At 35.9% G+C, this 25,560-nt stretch overlaps 2 protein-coding genes across 2 annotated transcripts in view; one reads left to right on the top strand and one right to left on the bottom strand.

Moving 5' to 3' along the window:
• LOC142986661 (uncharacterized) overlaps positions 1-20,481 on the top strand; it is a 75,545-nt gene extending 55,064 nt beyond the window's left edge. The window contains exons 2-8 of the mRNA XM_076135215.1: positions 8,931-10,055; positions 10,235-10,466; positions 15,581-15,712; positions 16,966-17,153; positions 18,097-18,240; positions 18,772-18,896; positions 19,098-20,481. Of these exons, the coding sequence (XP_075991330.1) occupies positions 8,931-10,055; positions 10,235-10,466; positions 15,581-15,712; positions 16,966-17,153; positions 18,097-18,240; positions 18,772-18,896; positions 19,098-19,189 (2,038 nt within the window). The 3' untranslated portion in view covers positions 19,190-20,481. The remainder of the gene's footprint in view (positions 1-8,930; positions 10,056-10,234; positions 10,467-15,580; positions 15,713-16,965; positions 17,154-18,096; positions 18,241-18,771; positions 18,897-19,097) is intronic.
• Positions 16,002-25,077, bottom strand: Uch-L5 (ubiquitin carboxy-terminal hydrolase L5). Its single transcript, XM_076135217.1, has 8 exons — positions 25,050-25,077; positions 24,693-24,942; positions 24,208-24,287; positions 22,634-22,697; positions 22,354-22,459; positions 22,046-22,273; positions 21,722-21,879; positions 16,002-21,580 (listed from the first exon to the last, which is right to left on the bottom strand). Exons 3-8 carry the CDS (start codon positions 24,278-24,280, stop codon positions 21,241-21,243), a joined length of 969 nt encoding a protein of 322 aa, XP_075991332.1. The 5' UTR covers positions 24,281-24,287; positions 24,693-24,942; positions 25,050-25,077; the 3' UTR covers positions 16,002-21,240.
• Positions 25,078-25,560: the final 483 nt, after the last annotated feature.

Below are 25,560 nucleotides of genomic sequence, written 5' to 3'. Positions count from 1 at the left end.
ACTCTACTCACTCAGCTGGCATTAATCAACAAGGACAAAAATAATTTTATGATTTTAAGTCATAAATAAATCAGAAAAGTTTCACACAATGCAGACAAATACACTGCAAACTATTTCCGATCAAAAACATGAACACGTGGTTACCGTGTCGACAGCACGACGATTACAGATGATTTCTTTATTTCTAACGGTAGAAAGTTATATAGTATCGTGTTTCACACTAATATTATATTATGAGTATTAGTAGGCTTTTATTTATGTAAGAAAATAGTATTTTCGCGTTGAATCGGTGTTTAATTATTGTCAAATAAAGTAAGCCTTGGCCTACGAGATTGTAACGAAGACGTGGGAGGACACAGCCATGACCATCTCGATTGACTGACGAATTTATTGTTGAATGCCGATACTAAATCAACCGCATGATAATTCTGTACATATCGCAATAGTAGGCAATGGAGTAATCATAATAACTAGCTTATTTTCATGTCAACTGTGTACATGACAATAACAAATAAGTAATGGTAAATTATATTATCCATACTTCAATTTATAAATGCCAAGTGACTTACACTGTTTGTTATCCTTAAAAGACGGTGGTACAGTTAAGAGTAGGTATGTGGTTAAAATTATACATTATGTGCTTATTTAAAAAAAGTACTTCTACTCAAAGCTGACTATGAAAAAACAGTCGTGATACGCCGCGTATTTCAATAAGTACAATAATATTATTGTATTTCATCCAGATTTTTAAATCGTAGGTAGGAACTGTTATTGTTTACCAATAACTCATTTGCCGACAGCCATGATCGTTGTGTTCGTTCACATGAATCGTAAAGTAGAATTAAGTAATCAATCAGTTTTTACATAAACAACTTAATCTGATAGGTACTTATGTTGTAAGCCTGTGTCTCATTTAACTCTCTTAAGAAATATCAATGGATTAGTGATGTAACGTATTAGGTTCTAACAATGTTAGAATAAAATAATAACACTTATTTCTAGAAATTTTATGTTAGATTATATCACCTGTAAATTTAAAAATCTTTACACTTATGTGAAATCGCTTTCTAGTTTAACGAAGAGTTGTTTGATGCTTTGATGTTTTAGCAACAAACATACAAACTTGACTTCACGTAGTTTACCTAGAAAATCACACGATGAAGATATACTTACTCGTAGCTGTGTGGGGCGTAGGCGTGGACCACTGTATTAACATGGTTTATTGATGTAAACAGCGGCCGAGTTTTATGTCGTTTTTGTATCTGCGATAACTTCGCGCGATAACATCTCCGAAGAATCTCTATTGCCTCCGCTAAGTAAGCGGTCGTCATACGAACAAAGACAATAATCCGACACACCTACTTAACGCAACAGATTTTAGCAATTCACGTAGATGCTCGTTACAAATTAGAAATATCATTGCGATTTCATCTGAGCAAATAGAGCATCAGGTTGGTATGCACGCTCGGTTGCACAAGATGTTCGACAGATTCTCCGGATAGCACGGCGTAACTGTTGCGTGGAAAACGTCATAGAGAGAATATAGACGCCGCGTCGTAACACAACTTCACAGATATCTCAATGTACCGTTGCAACAATACTTCCAGAGTCACGGTGAACGCGCCCGCATCTACTCCATACAATATCAGATGCATAGGTACGCCCGTGGACGAGACGCACTATGTTCTCAGATCGTTACAGCTGTTGCCGAGTATTGCCTATGGCAATGTCGTAATGCACAACAATTAAGACCAGAATATACTTAGGCAACCATTTAGAATATCATATTTTATTCTGCAAAGAATACAAAAATAAACGCAATTATGTAAATGTATGGTCTAATTTCAGCCGACTTCGAAACACCCGGAGTTTTCTCATGATATTGAAACAAAGAAAATGTAGTAAACATATTATATGACACAGGTGTGCCCGCCTCGGTCGTGTGTCCATTAAAACTATGGACCCATTATTATAGAATCATAAAACTTAACGTTGAATGTAATACAAGAACATTATACCACTATATTGAGTTATCATGTGACTCGGAGTCTCCGCGATTACAATCTTATTTTTATTTTATGGGATAGACATGAAGCGAAGTTGCAGTGTTGTTTTATAACCTCATTATGTTGTTATGTTATCAAAACAATATAAACGCTGCCAAACCTGAACCTTATGTAACCTAATGAAATAAATATCTCCTTGTATCGACAGGCGAGACTAATCATAGACATTACACGCAATTGTACGTGGGTGGTAGTAAATAGTACTTACATGGTCGCACGAGGGTCAGTGTTCACATGGTCGGCTATTTAGCCTCCGAGTGGTCGGCAGGCGCGGCGTCAGCGTCTCGTAGGTGCACGCACCTCACACTGCACGCCGACAATCGACAAACAAATATGTAACGCAAGGTCCCCACCGTGTGACACTTTGTTCCCATGAAAATATTTGTCGTTTTTACTATAACATACTTCGTGACATATTAGTGCTCTATTGTCGATTATATCTCGACTAAAGTCTCCACTAATTATATTTACCTAGATTCTTATAAAGTCCTTGTGTTACAGTCGGCCGTAACATACATCACGCGGGTGTCGTGTCGATTATATCATAACTATATTATCTGATGTATGCACAAGGAACAATGAACTAGAAAATTCACTTAACGGATCTTATAAAAGCATAGCAAACGCTTTAATTATAACCTTTTAACGAGTCTGGGAAACTGACAGATGCATTACGTTTAGATTATTTCCCACTGAACGATTCTGATGATAAGCATCTCAGAGTGAGCGCTTTTGTAGTTCTGTCGTCGGACGAAACATTTTGTGGGTTTATTTAGAAATGACAATCCAAAATGTTTAAACTATCAAATATTACTTAAAACGGGAAGATTAGTACTGCCCCTGATGACCAAATAACACAAATGGGCTATTAATTAGTATCCATATTGGCAAAAAATGAGTGCAGTTCCTTCCCCATTCGTTCCTCAACAGTTTAATCTATGCTGATACCTCAGATTTGGCTCAGATAAGCAGCGAATTATTTACCTAGGAAGTATATTCTAAAGAATGACAAAGAAAGAAACACCGAGTGTTCAGACAGCAATCGTCCATGATCTGACAGCGCTCAATCGTGGTCGTGCTGACATCCAAATAACAAATATCACGACTTACACAAATACTATAACCATAAGATTAGGGAACTATTTAGTGCAGAACGTGAAGAACGCAACATTCTTTGTGATCCTTTCTGATTTGTTTACGATAGCGCCATACTTGTATGTTATACTTACAATTACACTCGTTACTCTAGGTCTTAGGACATATTTCTGTTACGCCTATAATTCTAACAAGCTGTGTGCCAACAATATAAACCTCCCATTTAAAAAATATTGAAGAGGATGATTCCAATTAAAATACTTACTGATTGGTAAAATGTTTACTCGCAAACGTCCTCCAATTTATAATTGTTAAAGTTTCAAGCGTCTTAAATGAAGTTTACAACAGCAAATATAAAAAATCAAAACACGTGGGCTGTTCGGACGTCTTGTGGAGACAAAGCGCGTTTAAATTGCATTATGAACGGAACAAATATTCATTTGACAATGGCCCGTCCGTGTATAGTGCTGACAAAACGTTGCGCGGGTTGTGCACTCGCAATCCGAGCCCCACACAATACTGAGGACCCTGAACCACATTCGCATCGTTAGAGCGAATGTTCTGCCCTCAATCAATTCGTCCTGTGTAGGGAGAGCCATTGACCAAGTATTTCATAAACTGCATATTTTGTTTTCTTCGATACATGAACTTAAACTTTACAAATTGCCTCAATGTGTACTTGCTCTATAAAAACAGGCTGCTTGTCGAGGTGGCAATATTGACACAAGCGGCACATGCGAACAAAATTGCAGCAGCAATACAGATAATATAATTGCAAAATTATTATTATCATGCATAAAGCTTTAAAATACAAAATTATTTACTTCATTTCAACAAGAGAAGCAATCATTGACATCTGTAATATACACACGCTGACAACCTTATATGATCATAATTTTAATTTGAAAACAAGTATGATCAAAAATAAATGGTCGCCAAATTGGTCAAGAGCTTGCACGCGTCACTGCTAATTTGCTAGTAGATATAATCCAATCATAGGTCAGAGGAATTTCTATAACAAGTACCTATGCCTAAGTAACATTAAGTGAGACTGGGAGCCGACCCCAACACACTTAGGAAAAGGCTAGGCCGGTGATGACACGCGTAATATAAAGTTTAAAGGTCACAACATTGAATAAGTTCGCAGAGTCTCGGTGCTTTACGTTACTTGTAACTTTACGTAAATCACCTTCTCAGTCAACGTCTTGTGGGAAAACTACCTATTGACCATTAGTTATAAACATTGTTTTACATAAGTCTTGAAAATGTACGCGATATTGTATGTAGAGGTACATAGTATGTATATTTCTGCACTTTCATAACTTTTCTGGCCAGTGTCACACGCTTGAAAGTCTGAAGGAGTGATCATAATTTCCCGTTAGTTAACGAGACGCTATGATCACGTTATGTAAGTTTATGATGTCACGAGCAAATTTTAATCGTAACAACAGCACAGAATGTTCATGGGATATTCACATAGAAATTTCTGTTAAAGCCAACCTTAATTTACACAAAACATCGTCTACTAGGGTAATAAGTTTAAGTCCTTATATAATCTGCTCCTGAGATTTGATTAAGTTTACTTTCTCTACAAATGTCTATTAGGTACTTTCATTGTTAAAATTTCTACACAAAAAAAAACAAATATCAGCTTTATGGGCACATTACCCAACACACCTGCTAAAGTCATGATTATTACATGGATTCTTTTTAGTGAAAGAGGTATGTTAAATGTGGGCCTTTCTGAATTGCTCACGCAGTAAAGTGAACGTAAATATGTATTTCTGTACGCACGGGGGAAATTATTTGTGCGTAAAACAACGTGTGACACAACAACAATTAATTTTAACACATATTGTTGTATAATATGAGCCCATCTATTTTAATTGTCGGCGATGTTAATCAATTAACAAGAGCTTATATAACGAAACATTAAATTCCATTAAAAACCGAGTGTACTGGAATTTAGTTTTATTTATTATTCATTTTTATAGAATACTTCCTCTAAACAATATGTTGTAAACTAAAATATACATCGATCTCAATGCCACTAATATATTGGATGTACGGTTAAAGTTCAGGGGCTATACGAGAAGCCTTGTAAATGTATAAGATATGGATAATCACATGACATCAATTATTAGCTTGTGCTCAATTTACTATACATATGTTAAATCGTTACTGTTTTTTCCGATGACATCAAGTTAACTGTAAATAAGTACCTAAATTAACTTTGTCAACCGGTTTATTATCCCGCAAAGACTAAGAATGCAGAACATCATCATATTAACATAATAATCTTATCGCTAATTTTGGATAAAAGTCTGTATTGACAGAAAATTACATCCCACAGGTCTCAATTTATTACTGCTAATGCAATCAGTGGAATGAGCATGACAGTTTAATACTTCCTAGCGACAACCTAATAAAATGGTATGAACTATCGTATTATTTAATAGGAAAAAAAAATTATAAAGTTAAACTCCTAACCAACTGCAAAAATTAAGAGTGTTTGTACCCGAAATGAACCTTTCCATAGGGTAACAGATTTACCTAGACATCTTTAAGTTAGGTAAGCTTTAGATTATTGGCTAATATAATCTAAAAGTAATTAAACTAGAATAGTAAACGTGAATTTAATAATATCGAAATATTGACTCCGTATTCGAAAAGAGACGCAACTACTCATCCTATACATTGCGTACAATAATAGTTGCAAAAAGCCAAAACCTAAAATTTCGCATGCATTGACCCTAAACCTTCAAACAAATTAATAGTTTTGAGAACAGGTAGTGTAATTTCTACCACTAATATTACAAATGTAATTTGTTTGTTACCTAATATCTGTGCAACAAGATAACGAATTGCTGCCGAATTCGGCATACATGTAAATTCGTGTTGCGGATTAACAAATACACAGAAATTTATCTTCGATATCGAGTTTCTTGTCGAGAGTGAGCGGTCCGAACACAGACGGCAAAGTAGCATTATAATACCTTTTCCGATATTCTGTCATACGTTAGATTCATGAGGCTTCTTCTTTTATGAGAATTTGAACTATATTAAAATATCATGAGATGCTCGATTTAAGTATATCATTAATTTATCTGTTAAGAAATAAGAACACCCGGATAGAAACCTGACTTTTTTGGGTTTCCTATAATTTGGTTTTATATAAATTAATGTCTTGGAATCGTATTTTTTTAGACACATTGCCATGAACAGCATTTACCAACCATATAAAAAAGTAACTAGTACTAGTTCAAGTAATTTACGAGACTAGACCTTCAAATACTGAAATATCTGCAGTTAAATCATAAGGTACTTTATTGGTTTACACCGACCCTAACATTTTCCAGAAAAGGCTACGTATTAAGTATGTATTATGTATGATAAACGAGGTTTAAATTAAACGATAGCAGTGAACGGCTTGAGCCACATATCCGCTGCACTGCCTAAATCGTATTAATTTAGGAAATTACTTTGATCTTAATTTACAAAATATTTCCTCGAGGGCCGGCAGTCGGCACGCCGGTCTAGACCGCTCACCCACAAGGTGCACTGAATGCTTCATTAATCAACACTGGTTCGGTGTAATTTCTGCAACCGTACCCTGGAATATGCCAGTAATATATAATGTGTTCGAAAGGAGCCCGGTGTTGCGAAATCATCAATGCCGTTGGTACACTTTATTAAACGTTTCGATTTCAGGAAGTTAATTCACGTATCGGATAGGACAGGTCGTAGCAGGCTATCAATTTAGTAAAGCAAACACTATTAAATTGGGCCGGTTTACCAAACTGCGATTTTACTGCGGATTTGCATAATACCGTTCGCTTCACTTTAGGCCGATGTGGTGTGGCCGACACTCTATATAATAACAGGTTCGTTTGTGATTTCGAAATTATTTATGTTGCCGAACACCTTGCTGTTTACTAATCTTAGTACAACTAAGCTTGGAAAGTAATCAGCGATTGTGATGTTCGCATACAGGTGCAATGTAACGCCGACAGACGCAGCCTACACTCGGTTCAGCGCTGTCTTGCGTTTGACTCACAAATCATTCTATTTTGCTCTGACTCTACAAAATCTGCTATATCCAAAATGTCAAAGGCGTTTTGAAAATAAATTCGTCTAAATTCTATAATATTGCATAATACTTTACTATAATAATTCAGATCGCTTTTCTTCATTACCTCTCTACTCCAACAAGGAGTATCGTATGTAACACACAAATAAGCTCTCAAAATTCATACACCTACATTAATATTTAAATACGATCAATTTGAATATTAATTCTGACATATTCATGTCTACAAAGATTTATCAGACTTTCAGATGATATTCTGAAGAAAGCGGTCGTAAACGTACCGAACAAAAACAAGTTTATTTCATTAACAACATACTAATTAAATAACTTTAAATATTTATCTATTACATAAATATATTGAGAATCCCGCACATCTTGCCTTCATTATCATATTAATGATAGTCATCATAGTACATAAAAACAACCATGAATGGCAACAATCTCACAAATTTTCAACTTTTTCCAATATTTAATAATATTAGTTGATTAACATTTACATGTTATGTTTTATTGGTATCGCAACACCTTTATGTTCCGTAAAGAGTAAAGACTGGGTATGAGCTAGAATTGTAATAAGGTACTGCTCTACGATTAGTGTAAACTTTATTTCGTTAAGTTTTGAAGGTGTTTATGACCTTTTCCTATTTTATTTTGACACAGAGTTGGCGGTATCGGATAAGCATGCTGCATATTGTACCAAAGTTCGACCGCCATTAAATAACGGGTAAAATTGTGATAAAACACAATCCAAATTTCAACGAAGATTCGTTTTCGTCGATTATAGTAAGGCCTCTGTTTCGCTATATCTTGACACTTTCGAGATTACTTACTTTAGTTAAGTCATTCTTTATCGTAATTCTCCTGCCGTTTGTTTTGTTCACACCTCGTTAATTCTCGTACACGTATTGTTTTTATTACACGTCAACGCGATGTCATTTCGTTAGTTCCATAAAACCATTTCGAATCTATCAGACATGCCGGTAATAATAAATTGTGTCACTCTATCAAATAAAGTTGCTATGAGCTATGGAGTACAAACTACATTCACTCTTAGTCCGTTTTAATTAAGTGGAACAATTTTTTTACGTTTATATTGACGCATAAAATTGTTTGACATGACGTTTAATTCACAAGATTGCTTTAACTAATTGCATCAGATTTATAGTTTAATGCCTTTTCAGTTAATCGCTGTGGGTTTATAGGATAGTGAAATATTAATAAAGAGAACTAGTTTGTATTTAAGTAATGCTGGTGTAAAGGAGTACGAAGTCTGTGGTATCATTGGCCATTATGTGGCACGCACGTAGGTTGGCGTATTTAAGGTTTCTATTTCTTTCATTACATAACCTTCACGACGAAGATGACAAATTCACTAGTTAATATAATAATATATAGTCATAATGCTTATATCTACCATCACGATAAGCATTTACTCTAACCGCCGCCTTCTTCTTTAATTACGGGTAAATCTCCATTTAAGTATATGAAGAATTTTCTTCAATACAGGCACTTTAAGTACCCGTTAAAACAATATCTTATAAAAAGTCATCTGATCTACTACTCGTGCCACTTCACTCGTTATTAATGCATACCTAATTAAAACATGCAGATCATAATATGTGGGATGTTGGTATACAATGGTAAAACAAATTAAAATGCTCGTTTCTCTTTTGTTACAGGGAGCAATACATATTCAACGTGTTCGAGGTCATAGTGAGTACTTTGGAGACAAAACTACAAAGGATAGAGAATCTAGACAAAGCAGTGGAACATCTAATGCGAAGGGTGGAGGCACTCGATTCGCGAGTAAACGATAACATACACAAAACTGACGCTATAATATCAAAACTGGGGAACCTTGACCTAAAACTTTTCAGTCACATCGAACAAAATGACGAGGAAAGTGTCACTGAACATACAGCCAAGAGACAGAAACCAAACAAGATAAGTGACGCACAGTTGCTTGACCGAAAACTCGAATCACTAGATCAAAAAGTCTCGAACATCGACTCGAAACTGGTAGGCCTTAAGAATCAGATCGACAGTAACTTTTTGCCAGTTGATGACATTAACGCCGAGGCGAGTGAAAAGAAACCTATCAATTTGAACGTTATAGAAATTGCAAAAGGCTTGAATACTGAAGTGATCAATGAAATCACAAAAGAAGTAGATCAATTAAGAACTTCAGTTTCCACTGTGGATCGTAAATTACAATTCCATATAAACCTCGTGTCTGAGAATTTAGGTAAGGTTTTATATATGATGGCTGATGTTCACGCTGCCATCGTAGAACCAGAGGACGCTTCTATAAATGTCAATAGCTTATTTAAGAATCGTACTGCAACGAGCACGCCAGCGCCCGTTCCAAAGAGCAGCAAAATTGATACACTCGTTAATAAAATAATACCAATGATGAGCGTCTCTGAAAAGATGGATGAAGTTTGGGATGTAGTAGTCGGTACTAAGAGTTCAGTGGATGACTTAGTTCCAAAATCAGATGAACTACTAACACAGACGCAGCGGCAGGAACGAGCTATCGGGCAGATTCATAATGATTTACGGCTTAAAACCAACCTCATCATCGAGAACTTGGATATGGTGGAGAAGAGGCTGAAGAAGCAGGAAGACGATGTAGCGACACTTGCGCAGCGTCCCGTACCCGCCGAGCTGTTGCTGGACCCGACCATCGACCGACTAGTGGAGTACGCACCGACGCGGTACCGCATCGACGAGATCTCCACCGACCCTACGACGAGTACTGTGGCCCCCACGACGATGCCGCCCTCTTCTACCTTCAACAACAGGTGACATCGTTCTACTTTTAAGAATGCTCTTGCGATTTTTTATTTTAAAATTATTTCTCTACAGCGACATGCAAATGCGTGCCATGGCGATTTTTAAATGTGTCCCGACACTGTCATGAGCTATCAACGGTGCATGGGGTGTAGGGGTGTACGGTGACTAATATTCATGTCGCATGCAGCCCGAGCACCTCGAGCACTTCGAGCACGTCGAGCACAGCAAGCACGTCGAGCACGGCGAGCGCTACGACGAGCGCGGCCGCCACCGTCACCGTCACGCCGGCCAGCACCGGCTCGAGCACGCGCCCCGCCAGCCGCAAGGGCGGCATCATCTTCCCCAGCGTCAAGAACAAACCCATCATCGGCAATAACACTTTCGCATCGGAAGTCGTCGCCAACTATAAAGACGTGAAAGTGAGTCATAGTTATATAAAGAATATTATTACTCATTATAAATAACACACCTATCGTTGTCGTTGAACAAATCTTTAAGGTGCAATTAATAAAATGTGCTAACCGAGCGAATGATATAACTTTATTGCAGTATCCACTAAGTATTTAGTCTTAGCTTGAATTAGATTTAAATACATATGTATATTTGTCAGTAACATCGTATTTGATGTATGTGAACCTTAAAATAGCGACAATGACGAGCAATTACTCAATAATATTGGCGGTGAAACAAAAAGTTAATAACGAATAGCAGCAGCTCTGTCAGTTACATTGATTCTAGTCTAGATGTAGGTTAAGTGAAGTGGAAGCGATTGCATCGACAGCGGATAGGGGACTGTACAAACTGCAATCAAAGCACTAGCTCCGATATGTTACAGTTCATGTTTAAGCTCTGTTGCTGGAATTTTAATCAGCGTCTGTCGGTCTGTAGCGCGCAACTTAACGTAACTTGCAGACAGTCTCCGTATTCCAATACACTACCATTTAAGTCTCCCGGTTTAGCAATAAGGAATACAAAATACTGCGCAATATTTGCTCCGGTATGTAGCTATCGGAATACATATCCATTTAGTTTTAGATGCAGGTATACGGAGCAACCTTACAAATGGTCATAAAATTCGACAAAAATGTAATAACGTCCGTTGTCTAGTAATATAATTAAACGATGTTGAAATAACAGATTTCCTGTTTGATAAAAAAGTAGATTTGGTTTGCCTTTAAAGCAACAACTGCATTTTATTGAAAAAATCCAAATGCGACGGTGGATGTTGAAAAAGCGAAGCCAGCTCGGCAGACACCACGACATTTCCGTGCAAGGAAAGTTGCGTAGCTCTCGTTACGTAAATCTGGTTCGGCATCATACCCGTACACACAGGCCGCGCTTTCCGCGCCTTTGTAAGCGCCCGCGCAAAAACCGGCCGTTCCCACCAGCGCAAGGCGACAATTACCAATGATTACAAGTGTTTATTGTTCTTAGCGTACGAGAACTGGCGGTTATGTAGAGCTCATGATGCAACGTTTTATAACATGTTTACCTATCGGCGACTCACACCTGTGGAAGAAATGTCGCTCCGAATTCTTATGTTATGTTACAAACTCAAACGAGTACATTCACATACTTACTTTGTAAGTACGCTCTACGACTGTTTGTTCAGACTTAATACTTGGTATTTCTTACTGGTGTTACGTATTTAAGTTACATTTTATTGTTGATTTTAGACCGTTTATATGAAAAGCTATGTGAAGGATAATTAAAACTGGCCGGAATAGGTGTGTATGTTGTTGACAATAGCGGCAAAAACCGGCGTAACTAATAACGTTATTGATACAGTAATTTCTAAAATTAGTGTTTAATGAGTTAGTGTCGGATACGTACACGAAATAGCACTCAAATAAGTACGGCAGGTTCTTTCGCAACTTACCTAAGTTAAGGTAGTAATTAAATTCGCGAATGAACTTCCTGGCTCGAATTGAACGCCCACGTTCTTATGTTGTAATAATTATGTAGCTCCTTTCAATAAACTTACTATTTAGTACCTTTCGATTAGTTTCTATAGCGTGGTAGATGGTATAAGTTGAACTTTATAAAAATTGCAGGGATGTATGTACGTATTATATTAAAGTTTACCATATAAATTCAAATACTTTCAAGTAATTTTGATAATCAAGTGGATTGACCGTAGTGGTTTATTTTTAACATTCCATTATGGTACAGGTAGTAGAATCAGGCAGTAGTGTATACCGAAAATAGGTACTGCCTGAAATTCTTCAATGCAACCTTAGTGACTGGACGGTTAAATGTTATTATTTGCTTAATAGTAGCTGTATTGTATAAATTATCTAAGTTTTTTAAATATTTTTCCTTTTTAGTTATCGTAAGGCGTGCTTCCGGGAAATAATTACGTGGGAAATACCATGTGATTTTTATTTTAAAACAGTGCCGTCTGTCGGATTCATATTAAGTTTTCACATGAATCAACGGATACTCAAATAACCAAATTCTATTGTCTTTTGTTTGTTAATTTAGATGTTGGAATAAATTCCATCATCTCATTAGTACCCACTTTTTGTTATTGTAGTTACAATGCTCCAAGCTTTCTTTTACTTGCGTCCGCAGAGATAAAAATTACCCTAAAGGTTTAATTTGACTGATTTTGACTTTATTTAACTCGTGAGAGGAATATCATTGAGCTTTTACGTAAACAAACAAAAAATGTATTGTCTAACTAACTTTAACCATATTAGGTATTTTTATCTCTTACATTATAGTTTTATCATCATATTATTATAAACACCGTAAGCTTAGCCTTTCTCCGAGACGTCTATGTTCTGTACTTCAATGTATTAAATTTATGTGACCAGAAAATTGACAAATCGTGACCATTCTGTCAGCTGAAATGATGAAAATGCGAGTAGACATCAAACCCGCCGGTTGCTTTCATTTCTCCCGAGGGGACCGGTTGTCCAATGACCTAACAGTTAGTATTAGGTCCGCTTATTATGCAAATCAAAATAATAATCAATAAATCACAGACCGAAGTACATTATAATTTGTTTAACAATCGCAGGGAAAATATCAACTGTCAATATTTTGTAACCGCAAGTTTCACCGCGCGCCAGGAACTGTGCCTCACTTCCTTGACTGTGATAGCGATAATATAATATAGGAACTTAGTACAACTGATTGAAGGTTTAGTTCCGCTACACGATGAAAGCACGCATTTTATAAGATTGCCATTCATCATATTAGAGTTATGTCGAGTTAAGTCATTCTAATTTGTTCTGTTTTTGGTCAATCACCTAAATTAAGATCAATCCGGTTCTAATCGCCAAAAACTTATATTACTGCAAGTATACGTTGCTTGAAATTTTTGACGTAAAAGACTTCTTGCCATAATTGATACCGCGCTTTACGTTGTGTAGTTAAAGAAAAGCCTGTAGGTTTGATAAATAGTAAGTATTTATTGCGCAAGAGTTCAGTGTAAAAATAATTATTATCTTCATGCGAACAAAGCAGCGGCTACCTCCGACAATCTTACCGGTTCGTTTGGACAGCAAATAGACAATTTAGCAATACTCACTATAGAGATATTAATGATCCGTCAGCCTCTCGCCGTAAATGCCGACGTAATTGGCATTCCAGATCGCGTGAATGAGTCGCTTGAAAGATTTCCAAAAATGAACGTTTTGTTTCATTGTTGTTTCTATTCGTTACGATTGCATTGCGTTTACTAATTGTGAAAAAATTACGTAACTATTTTAGGCTTGTTGTTTATTAATAGCTTAAATATTTATTAATTAATGGTGCTCTTTTGTACATTTAAGTAATTGTTCACTGTCTAACAGCCGGGACAATGTTTCTTGTCAGGAATAGAGAAGTTAGAATTTAATTCGTAATACCTAATAAGTATGCTGGCTAAATGCAGGTTGGAGACATTGCTCTTTAAATTCTCCAGGTTTGCTTACTGATCCTTACCGTGACTATTAATGGCATAGTATAATGTGCTATTTCTAATACATAGGTACATGACATCGAAAAGTTAAAGGTTTTCCCCTAGATTCATGGGAAGTCAACTTTTCTACTCCACTGTTGTTTCTTGTAAACTCTACTGTAAACTTCGAAGAGTTAATGAGGTATACTTACGAACTCTGTGAAAACGACATAGAGGTCTCGAATTTGAATCTTAGGTAAGTTGGAATAAACCTCTATCAGCTGTACTTTGCTCTTAAATATTATTCCCGGCAATGAAAGCTGGAGTAATTACCTAACAATGAGAAAAAAGTAATCCTGCATTATCAGCTGGTTCTTTCAAGTTTGTCGCCTTGTCCAAATATCGGTCTTATATTCTACAGAAACGAAAAACTAAAGACAATCATAACGACGAAAGTAAAGTAGAGTCGTATATTTTCTTGTGCTAGATATCGATCTTAATAGGAGTAAACATGATAATTAGTAGTACTTAATTAAACAATTATTCAGGAAAAGAAAAAGATTTAAGACATATTAATTGCGAATTTCACTTCACTATAAATTCATTTTTAGAGCTAAGATATCAGCTCAAAGTAGTGCCGAGAGCCCAAAGTGCTTGTGTATAATATGTAGGTATGTGTTGAAAGTTGTGTAGGCAAACATTGAGCTGTCAAAACAGTGCTTACAAAATGTAAATAAAGAGTGCGGGTGCACCACGCGCGCGTGTGCGTGACACAACAAATACATACACGACTTATAATAATATATCGTGAAAGCAGACTTGTATTGGATTCTTACACCTATCCTCAAAAAGCCATTTATGTATGAATGGCTGGTATGTCGTAGAGATTTATGTACGCGGTAGATAACGCCATTTGTCTGCTTCATAGCAAACAACAATGAAATGACAAATCGCCTCTTTACATAAACAACGTGACATCTTAAAAAAACTACTTTTACTTGATATTCAAAACTGGGTTATTTTTGCTTATTTTCAGAAAGGACGTCGGTTACCGCAACAATTCAATTGTTTTTCTACATAAATTTTTATCAATATTATAAAGTATATCAACACTTAAATTTTTTAAATGGCTCTACTGTAAACTTGTAGTTTAAAAAATATCACGTTGTTCTTGTAAAGAAGCGAAGTATTTAGGTGAATAAAATATAAAAATTTGACATTTAGAGAAATGGTAATTATGTTGAGAAAGTTTAAAGGTAATTGACTGGTAATCAATCTACCTGCACCAGACTAAAATGGAAAGAAAGTTATTTAATATTGCGTAACGATATAGGTACATAACGACGGGACATTAACATTGACGACAATGTTTGCGTACTTGCGGTTCTACACCCAATGACAGTCATTGAAATGCTTATTCTCTTTATGCATATTAAAGGTATGTAAATTATCATTCTGGTGGCATCGCGAATATTATATTGTGCCTATGCGAATATAGTAGGTATTGTGTAACACATTGTATCTTTAGAAATTTATTAGAGGGCCCACACAATAGTTCCGCACATAGCTAAAGTAAATGCATTGTGTGTCAATGTTTAATATTCAGAAAGTATGTCTACAACGAGGTGTGATGTCATTGTGCAGGGCTACTCGTGCGTGGACCTCATGAACGGCGGCATGCGTGACTCCGGCGTGTACTACTTGCAAATCAGAGGAACCACCTACTGGTTCCTGAAGGTGTTCTGCGAGCAGAATGTAGCTGACGGCGGTTGGACGGTAAGTCTTAGCTATCTTTAAGCCCTAAGCCGATGTGGTAGCGTGGAACCCTATTAAGTCATTCTAACTTAAATCCGCCACTGTTGTCTTCTGCCAAATGTTATGAAGTGAAACCACGTTATATAGAAGCCATAATTTTCCCCATCTTGTTTAAGGGAAAGCACAGTACCTAAATACCGTACCTACTTAAGACTTTTGATCATTCATACAAAGAAATGTCTTATGATCAACTTTTTGTATAGAAAATAGTTGTTGGTAAGTGGATCTGGACAGGACAAAAACAACTTCATTCAAGAGAAAATGACATTTATTGGAATATACTAATTTAAAAGAACATTTTTGCTTCATTGCTCAAGTTTTATACCTCTTGGCGGAGTTATTTTGCATGGTATTTGTCATTTTTGCATGTAATTTTTACAAAAATATATTACTGCTCATCCGTAATATTGAGACGTTTGTCACTTGCATTTGATAACATTCCCTGGGTGCGTGCCTTTTACAGTGAGGATATCTTAAAACGAACAAGGAGCAATATGACATTTGAGCGTTTAACGCAGCTATCTCAATACAACGGTAGGGCAGTAATATTCTTGAGCTATGGCATTGTCCATAATAGAAAACTTTACGCACGCATTTTTTACATAGAGTCGAACAATTTCTAGTAGTTCTCCTACTATCTTAACAAACGCATGCAGAAAGTACTCTAGTTTAAACAATCTCTAAACAAAAACGGCACAACATGAAAATTCTATTTATTTCTACTTTAGTAATCGGTTACATATATGATATTACTATTACTGTAGTGACATAACTATTTGTTTTAAAACCGTATTGATTATTAAAATAGTTAATTGTAAGATGTTTAAATCGGTGGATAATAATAAAATCGTTTCTATTAGACATGCAAACTGTGCAAAACTGCGAGAGAAAACTATGTAAAATTTATTCATGCATTTATAAAATAGCTACATTTAACTAAGTTCTAGTTCATTATTATATTACTGTCATACTACTCTATTATTGTTATTGGTGACATAAATGAGAAGATGAGACATGACGAATGATCTTAAAATGCACTAAACGCCACTACAAATATTTATATCTGGCAATATGGGTTAAAAATACCCGTATTGCAAGTGGCGCCACCTACAATATCTCAATACTCATAATATAAAAATACAATAGATAAGTGTATCCATACGTGCTATTCAAGATTTTATTATGTCGCATTATTACATAAATAATGATTATAGGTGATACATCGTCGCGATGACTATGGTGTGCCCGCGGAGAACTTCAACCGTGATTGGAACGACTACAAGAACGGTTTCGGCGACCCTAGCAAGGAGTTCTGGCTTGGTAACGAGAACATATACATGCTCACGAACAATGATGATTACATGCTGCGCGTGGAGCTTGAAGACTTCGACGGAAACAAGAGGTAATAATCATAACATAATCTTTAACTGCTTATGACCTAACCTATCCGATAGATAACGCAACGACATTTATGCCAAAATTTCACCCGATGTTCCAATCGATATTTATTTAGAAGTGGTGAAAGGAGTTAATTATGACATCTTTGATTTAAAAATAGGTAGATCATAACGGTACTAAACGTTAGCAATCCGGAATATGCCGCATACTAGTATTGATTATTACGTCTTTAGTCCAGCAACCAGTTCTATTTTGTGAACTTAATAAAGAAGCCTCGATGTCAGATGGTTATACCGTCTGATACGAGATAAAGCATAGCTCAATACTAAAACAACGCGATGGTACATATGCAGTAATATACGAAAGGTGAATATCGTACTTAACCTCTACACATTTATATGAGAGTACTACCAAAATACACATTTGGAACAGTCATAGCCAAATATATACACACTGACACATTCTAAAGTGAAAACATAATATATCTTCGTTATCGTGGCACAAAGACGGTTTTGACTATTTGAGTTTCTGTTACAGTAGCTAGAACGTGGTAACGTACATATTTGTGCTCATAACTGTTTTATCCTTAATAGACATAGAATCACGACAATTATCTAAACATACAATTCAAAATTTCATTAAGCACAACTTACGAAGATTGAAAATCTATCAATATTTAAAATGCAATGATGCAGCAATGATACCAGTAAAGGCTGCCAGTAAACTTGGCACGGGGTAGTAAGACAAATGCAAACATGCTATAATCTTACAAATTACTAGAGAGCCTTGTGGTCCGGACCGACTAAATGTAAAGTTTAGACAATGGGCTGTTTGATGCAGCGACCTTATTGCATCTAAGCACAGAATTATTCAGTTCATATCAAATCAATTGTGCAGACCAAGACTCTCTATTAAGTTGTCGGACTATAACAATATTTGGTTGGCAGGCATGCGCAGTATTCGCACTTCAAGATATATTCGGAAGCGGAATACTACAAGCTCGAGATTGATGGCTACGAGGGTAACGCTGGCGACTCGCTCAACGACCCTTGGTATGGATCTAACAACAGCCCCTTCTCTACTTACAACAGGTAAGAAATATGCCCAACAAATATACCCAATGCTTCGTGGACAAGTGACACTTTTAAACTTTCAAATGTTTTTTTATCGTGAAAACCGTCTCAGACCAATGCCATTCGTACAAAAATACCATCGTTACATTAGGATCTTCAATTTAACTTGTCCATGAATCATATTATTTACAACATTTTACAATAAATGTAGTACTAAATTTAAATTCATTCAATTAATCACATGTTGCACAAATTTATCCAAGACAATACAATTAAAAAAATACATTTAGTTTAAAAATATTACATTTTGATAACAATATGTAGTCTTTTGTTCGTAATACTTGTATGATCATTGATTACACGATTATTGATATAACATTACTAATAGTGGCATTCATACATCTGCCCAGTAAAAGTTAAATTAATTTAGATTTGATACACCAATGTGTGGTTAAGTCAATGTATAATAATAAAAAGAAAATATCTAGTATATCTAAACAATGCGTATAGACACCGAGTAGTGTTAAAACATTATTGATGTATTTACAGAGATAACGACAGATCGTCGTTGAATTGCGCGTCTATGCTGAAGGGCGGCTGGTGGTGGAAGTCTTGCGGCCGCGGCCTCAACGGCTTGTATTTGCACGACCCGCAAGACCTGACTGCCAGACAAGGTAACTACATCGTCATGACTCTACTTCTTATTAATTACCAGAAACCACACTATTTTAGTGCATTACATACAAGTGCTTTTAACATTTATTAATTTACTTTGATCTCAATCCCAAAAGTGTTAGTTCATTAAACGAGTGACAAACGTTTTGATTTTAATGTATTGTACCCAAATCCCAGTGTATAAATGTGATTGTTTGCAGGCATCGTGTGGTTCCGCTGGCGAGGCTGGGACTACACACTGAAGCGCGCGTCCATGATGATAAAGCCTAAAGGACTGCAGCCCAACACGTGAGCGCCGCGCCACGCGCCCTCACTACTATCAACCAGCCTCTGTTCACTCATTACTTGGATTCGACATAAGATTGCATCTAAACTATATCTACTGAATTTCAAAACGATTTTTATTCAGTGATGGTATTTGTATTTACTGTATAGTCAAAATTGTACTGAAGAACTAATCTGTGATACTCTTAAGTGATATTGACTATTGGAAAAATCAGATGGAAATGTTTGCTTTCCGAATCCACGTAATGACCTAGAACATAGAAGGCAGCTAAGCTCAATATGTGTACCTATCTCTGTAAATAATATGTCGTAAATCATCATTCATGTCAGTGCGTCACCGCATCTTCGCCATTGTACCAGTGTATTGTATTGTACGGATTGTAGCCGATGTAAATAACAGATGCTAGACTATTTCAAAGTGCCACACATCACGCCCCAAATTCATTAATTTATTATTCATGTAAACTTGATACATAAAGAAACTTTCGTTAATTAGGTTTATAATTTAGATATAAGTGAAAATTTTATAATAAGATGTAAATAAATAATTATTATTATACAGCGTTCAATGCGACGCAGACAAAATGACAATACTTATATGTAACGTTATATTATAATCGCGTGAAATTCGCCCGCACCTAGTACACGCATTATTTATAAATGCACTATTTACCTTGGATTGTACCCTATAATTTATATTACAAATAACAATAATATTTAGCTATGCACGTCTTCCTATAGTAATACAGTTAACACATACATCAAATGTACCTGACACGCAACAGAATACCGAGTGACGCGACACCTCGCATCGTCTGCACCCTATTAGCTTTTATAATATATATAGACACATTAGACACTACATATACACAACTACTGTTATCGTTTCAAACAACAATGGGTCACTTCACTGCTAACAAATCTGTAATATGACCACACTGCATAAGCCATGGAGATGGATCAGTGTATAGGAAAGTAAAACTTACAAAAAAAAGAGATTTCGTATTCTAATAAATATTTTAAGGATTCGGACTGGATTTTTATCGTAAAAAATATGGATTCAATAATTTAAGAATTAGATCTTCAATCTACACTTTCCTTGATTGTCCAATGTTGTTTTCTGTACTGTCTTATTTCAATGACTTATACTGTTGATATTTACAAGCGATGCTGTAAAATGATCCATGCTGTACTTAAAGCCTATAATTTGAAGGATTGTAAACGGAATTGCTCGACATGAAGTTTCTACAAGTTACAATGTGAGTACTATTCTTAGTGAATAAATGTACGTATTTTTATCGTTGTTGTTTCATTTTACCTTAGTAATAATACATCAATTACGCACTGAGTTTAAGAGTAATTTTTCACTCATTTAATTTCGTATGTCTTTTCACTTTTGCACCTGATAATTAAAATCTTGATCACAAGCAACATTCACTTAATATTTGAAACATCCAGCTATGAGACGCACACATGCAAATATCTCAAATGGAACCAGGCGAGTCAAAAACTTTATTAGAGACCATATTATCAATATTTAATAGAGCATACTAAAACTGTGTTACATAGCAGCAACAAGAACTTTGACTGCCGCCAAGTTTAATCAGAATCATATTCCAGATGTCGGTGTGTCTCAGTCATACTTAAATCCAACTGACTTGGCATATCCATCTCAAGGTCCAAGGTCTCAACATCAATATCTACATCGACATCATTATCAATCAATAAACCCTGCGGTTCAGTAATAAAGTCCTTGCTATCGTCTGAATCAATGTTCAGTACTGCACTACTCCCAGAAGGCTGGGGATCAGTTACATTATAAGAAGTATGTCCGAGATCTAAATTTTCATGTGGCTCATACATGGCCTGTTCCAATATTTGCTGCGGTTCAATATTGAATAAAAGGGATGAGTCCTGTTGCTCTGTATATATAGCGTCTAAATCACCTAATGTATATTGCATGCTTTCAGAGGCGGGGAGGACGCGTGAGGGGCTGGACTGGGAGACGCGTCGCGAACCGCGCACGCGTCCAACCCGCAGTCCCCCCCACTGTTCGTGTTATACTTTTAGTTTCTTCGTGCCCTTCTTCGCAGCGCGCTCCTTAGCCTTCTCCAGCAGAGGCGTCAGCTTCTTCTCCTCGGCTAATATCCGCAAAAGCATTATTATGAATGGCAAATAATTATGCCTCCGGCGTGCCATTTCTTGCTCATACTTTGCCATTTTAACGTCTTCGTATTCAATGAGCATTCTAAGCCGTGGTATTTCACTATCCACTTCATCATTTTCCATGCCGAGCAATCGAGAAGCACTGAGAAGCTCTTCCAATTGCCTCTGATATATCATTTTTCTATCTGACACTAAAGCCATGAGATTGAAGTGAATTTCGTCATCAGTGTATCTGTAATAACAAACAAACATTATATCAGCTACATAAAAAAAAACTAGTCAATTGATTATGAAAGATCACAAATAAGAACAAAAGCTTGAGTACTTCATTTATTGTTAAATGTAGAGAAATTATTTTAGACCACAAACATACCGGTTGATCCTCTTCGTTATGATGGGGCGGACGGCATCCAGCCAATCCTGATCGGGAGCAATCGGCCCGTGGTCAATGGGACCTTCCCTGAGGCCATCCAACTCATACAGTCGACCGTCTATTGGCATGTAGCCAATGAAATGATACGCGTCTTCATCCTGAAATACCACAAATAATTAAACTTGCAAGTCAGCTGTAATTCAGAAATAACAACAATGATGTTGTGCAAAACTAAAGAGATTAATAAACTTTGTGCCAATATTTAATTTAACAAATTAAACAAAGAAAAATAACGAAAGGAATATGTAAAGGTGTAAAACAAACCTTTGCTCCAGTCTTGGGATCAAATTCAAAGAGTGTCTGTTGCGCCATGGAATTGTGGGCCGTGCGAATAGTCTGTGAGTTACTGAGAGTGAGCCCACGCATCCTGGGGTCAAAAGACATGCTGAACTCTTTGAGTTTTGACAGTTCTTCACCCAGTTCCACATCTGGATGTTCACAATTAAGCAACAGACTTACCACAGCCTGTGTAGCACATGCATTATTTATAACCTAAAAAGAAAGTTTGTATTATTTGGAGTCAATTAGACACTTCTTAAATATGTCATAATAACTCTCTAACACTCTTTTACCTGTTTTGCAAAGAATATTTTATCAAGACGGCTGTCTGTCACAACTGGGCCAGCTGGCTCTTCATGTTGAATGTATTTGAATAGAAATATGAGTCCATGCACAGGCCTGAAATAAATAAGTTCTTACATTAATAAAGTAATTTTCAAGTTGAATACTGGGAAATTGTAATAAAAAATCACTTTATAACTATCTTTACAAATATAAAGATTTAGTAATCCAAGGGATAATTTGTACTACTTATGAAATTACACAAAAGACAATAATATATTATTCACATACCTCAGTGTTTCAAATATGCCATCTTCCATCGACCATAATTCCTCAACCTGTACACCTTTTGCTCCTACAACCAAACATTCAGAATCAATATTCTTATTTCATTGCAAACAAAACCAGTAATGAAATACATTAATAGAAATATTTTGAAAAGGGTGACATTGGGAAAATTCAATTCAATTCTGAATGCAGGAATAACTGAATTTCAACCCATTAATATCCCACTGCTGGGCAAGGGTCTCCTCCGTGGGCAATGAGGGAGAAGTTAGGCATTGAGTCTACTATACTGACCAATTACAGGTTGAGGACTTTGCATTCCTTCAGAAATGTTCTAAACAACTCTCAGGAAGACAAATGATAATTATTTCTAATACACACAAAACTTCGAAAAGTCATTGGTGTGTTGCATCAGGATCGAATCTGCAACCATTCGTAGGAGGCACCAACTAAGTGATACATATGAAAATTATTATAAACATAGGCCGCTCCAGAATTGTTGCATAGCTAGTTTTATTTTGGCTATTTGTTAGAAGGGATCAATTATTATCAAAAAGCCTGCACATGTGCATGCATAATCAAAATTCGAATAGTTAGTATACAAACAATGAGAAAGAATGGACAACAAGATGTATGGATGTGACTGAGGCAAGGGAAGTTTGTAAGGAATGTGCAGAAATGCAGTTTTTGGCATTCACCTATTCCTTTAGGAAAAAGGTGTGATATTATGTATGTTTGTAACTATGAAAATTTAGTATTGTATGTGAAATACAAAGATATAGAATGGCTAATTAATCACAAATGCATTTAGTTGAGGACTGCATAATCAGATTTCAACTGAGTATACAACTTATACACATATCGACAAACAATGAATCAAATCAACCTACAAGCATGAGGTTCCTAGTGGGTAGTTGCTGCAGTCACCCGACACCTAACCTCATTCCGCAGTACCTACAGACAACCTCAAGGCTACAGGTTGCAGTTAGTACAAAGTAGGCAGAACAACAGTGGGTCAGATCAAAAAAACTCAAGGGGGCTAAAAGTGCTTATTTTGACTTTCTATGCGATGAAAGCCAAAGAATCACAACCATTATGATTATTTAAATTTTTTTAAATATCTCAGTTGCCTTTCACACCCTTTGCTACACTCCAACCCTAAGTAGCAAATGACCGATTTTATAGAAATCCCACAAACCAGAAAGGTGCACCAATCCACCCAATTTCAGTCAAAAGGTGATCACTCATGAATTTGAACAGGCAATTACAATTCCATCTTATACACAAGAGGTTGTACGCAAGCAAGTGTGGTTACAAAGCAAGACGTGGTAAAGATTCACTCACATTTTCATTCATAAATATAAATGAGCTTGAAGCAAACACGCTATATAACAAAGACTCTAATTCTATAGCATTTATGCAAACATACATAGGATTACACTATTTATACCTGAAGGAGTAGGCAAGTTTCAGTAGTATGAAATACAGCAGTTACTGTGCTTTGGCTTTTACAATTACCCACATAATTGGGTGCAACATTATTGCCATCTAAACAAAGCCATATTATTATAATAACTTACCAAATTTTCTAATAAGCTGGGTGAATACCCCAGGGTCACTCTCTATCAGACACCAGTCACCTGCAGACTCCATGATGAAACTGCAAGAGAACAGAACGATTTTAAAAGGGATATTGAACTGCACATTACTCAGTATTTCTTCAGATTTTGTGCCACAACATATACTCCTATGACGAAACTCAATATACTTTGTCATGATATGTTTAAATAACAATGGTTGCCGATCATTCACAGCACGATAGCGGCAAAATCGCGCATTAAAATATACCTGAAAAACGTCGCCTCACAAACGGATTGGGGCAACGTAATGCCGATTTAAATAAAAAATGAATATACGTATTTCATTCAAATGAATAATAGTCTATAGAACCGAAAAAACTATGAAATTATAAAGAAAATGAATATCTATAAACCAAACGCCCAGAAATGCAAAAAAATATCCAAAATATAAGGCACGAAACAAGAGCCGATATAATTTATCTTACCTGTTGTTATTACAGATTGATTCAAATTCGTCAATGTATCACACAGTAATCACTCTAACGGCAACTTATTTACGCAAAGAAAGGTAAATGAATTTATTTTCACTTGATGCTCCGCATTTTACTTTGCTTGCTGAGACCGTGAGAGATGTGATTTGTGAAAATTGACAAAACGCGTTGCTGAATTTCATAAACCCACGTTTAGACTACAGAATCACTTCGATTTCGAAGATGAGCTGCGGTCGTGTCCTCACTATAATGAAATAATCAGAATTAAGTATATAATAAAAGGTCGTAGTATTCCGAAAAAGTGACGACTAGAATTAAGAAAATTAATAAATTCCTATAAAATCTTTTTACCAATCTAAATGGACGATTTCGACCTGGTTTTTTATAGTCTGTATGTACATAGCTTTATAAAAAAGTTCATTGATCCATGATACCGCATTTTTTATTTTTATTACAGGCAACTCGAAAAACTATAAAGCAAGTTATTCATTGCGATTACATAATTCTTTTTACTCGACTAAAATTTAGTGACTATCATTATGACGTGATAAACTAAAAGAAATGAAAATATTTGGTTCATTTAGACATATGTGTAAAATTAAACATATTAAAATAATATTGAACCCAAATTTCATCAAAATCCAACAAATATTCTAGCCGTTAGTCAACGAAAATACATATTATTAAACATTAAATTATGTATGTTATTGACTTATAGATTCACCAAAGTCGTAATTGTGTGTTGAATAAATATTTTTACAACGCTTCTGTGAAGTATCTAGAAAGCTCATTATCTTTAAACGCCTGTAAATATCTTAATTACTCATAAAAGTTTAAGTATAAACTTACCTAAACCTATCTA

The sequence above is a fragment of the Anticarsia gemmatalis genome, chromosome Z (assembly GCF_050436995.1).
Source record: "Anticarsia gemmatalis isolate Benzon Research Colony breed Stoneville strain chromosome Z, ilAntGemm2 primary, whole genome shotgun sequence".
NCBI classification, from domain to species: Eukaryota; Metazoa; Arthropoda; class Insecta; order Lepidoptera; family Erebidae; genus Anticarsia; species Anticarsia gemmatalis.
Note: the sequence above shows the minus strand (reverse complement) of the source record. Positions and strands in the feature narration are given on the sequence as shown.

Bases quoted from the DNA above. Each gene is read 5' to 3' on its own strand.
- Uch-L5 (XM_076135217.1), bottom strand. From the start codon at position 24,280: ATGGAGTCTGCAGGTGACTGGTGTCTGATAGAGAGTGACCCTGGGGTA. The intron at 22,698-24,207 runs GTAAGTTATTAT...GTTTGGTTGTAG, and splicing joins CCAGCTTATTAGAAAATTTG to GAGCAAAAGGTGTACAGGTT. The intron at 22,274-22,353 runs GTAAAAGAGTGT...CTTTCTTTTTAG, and splicing joins AAATATTCTTTGCAAAACAG to GTTATAAATAATGCATGTGC.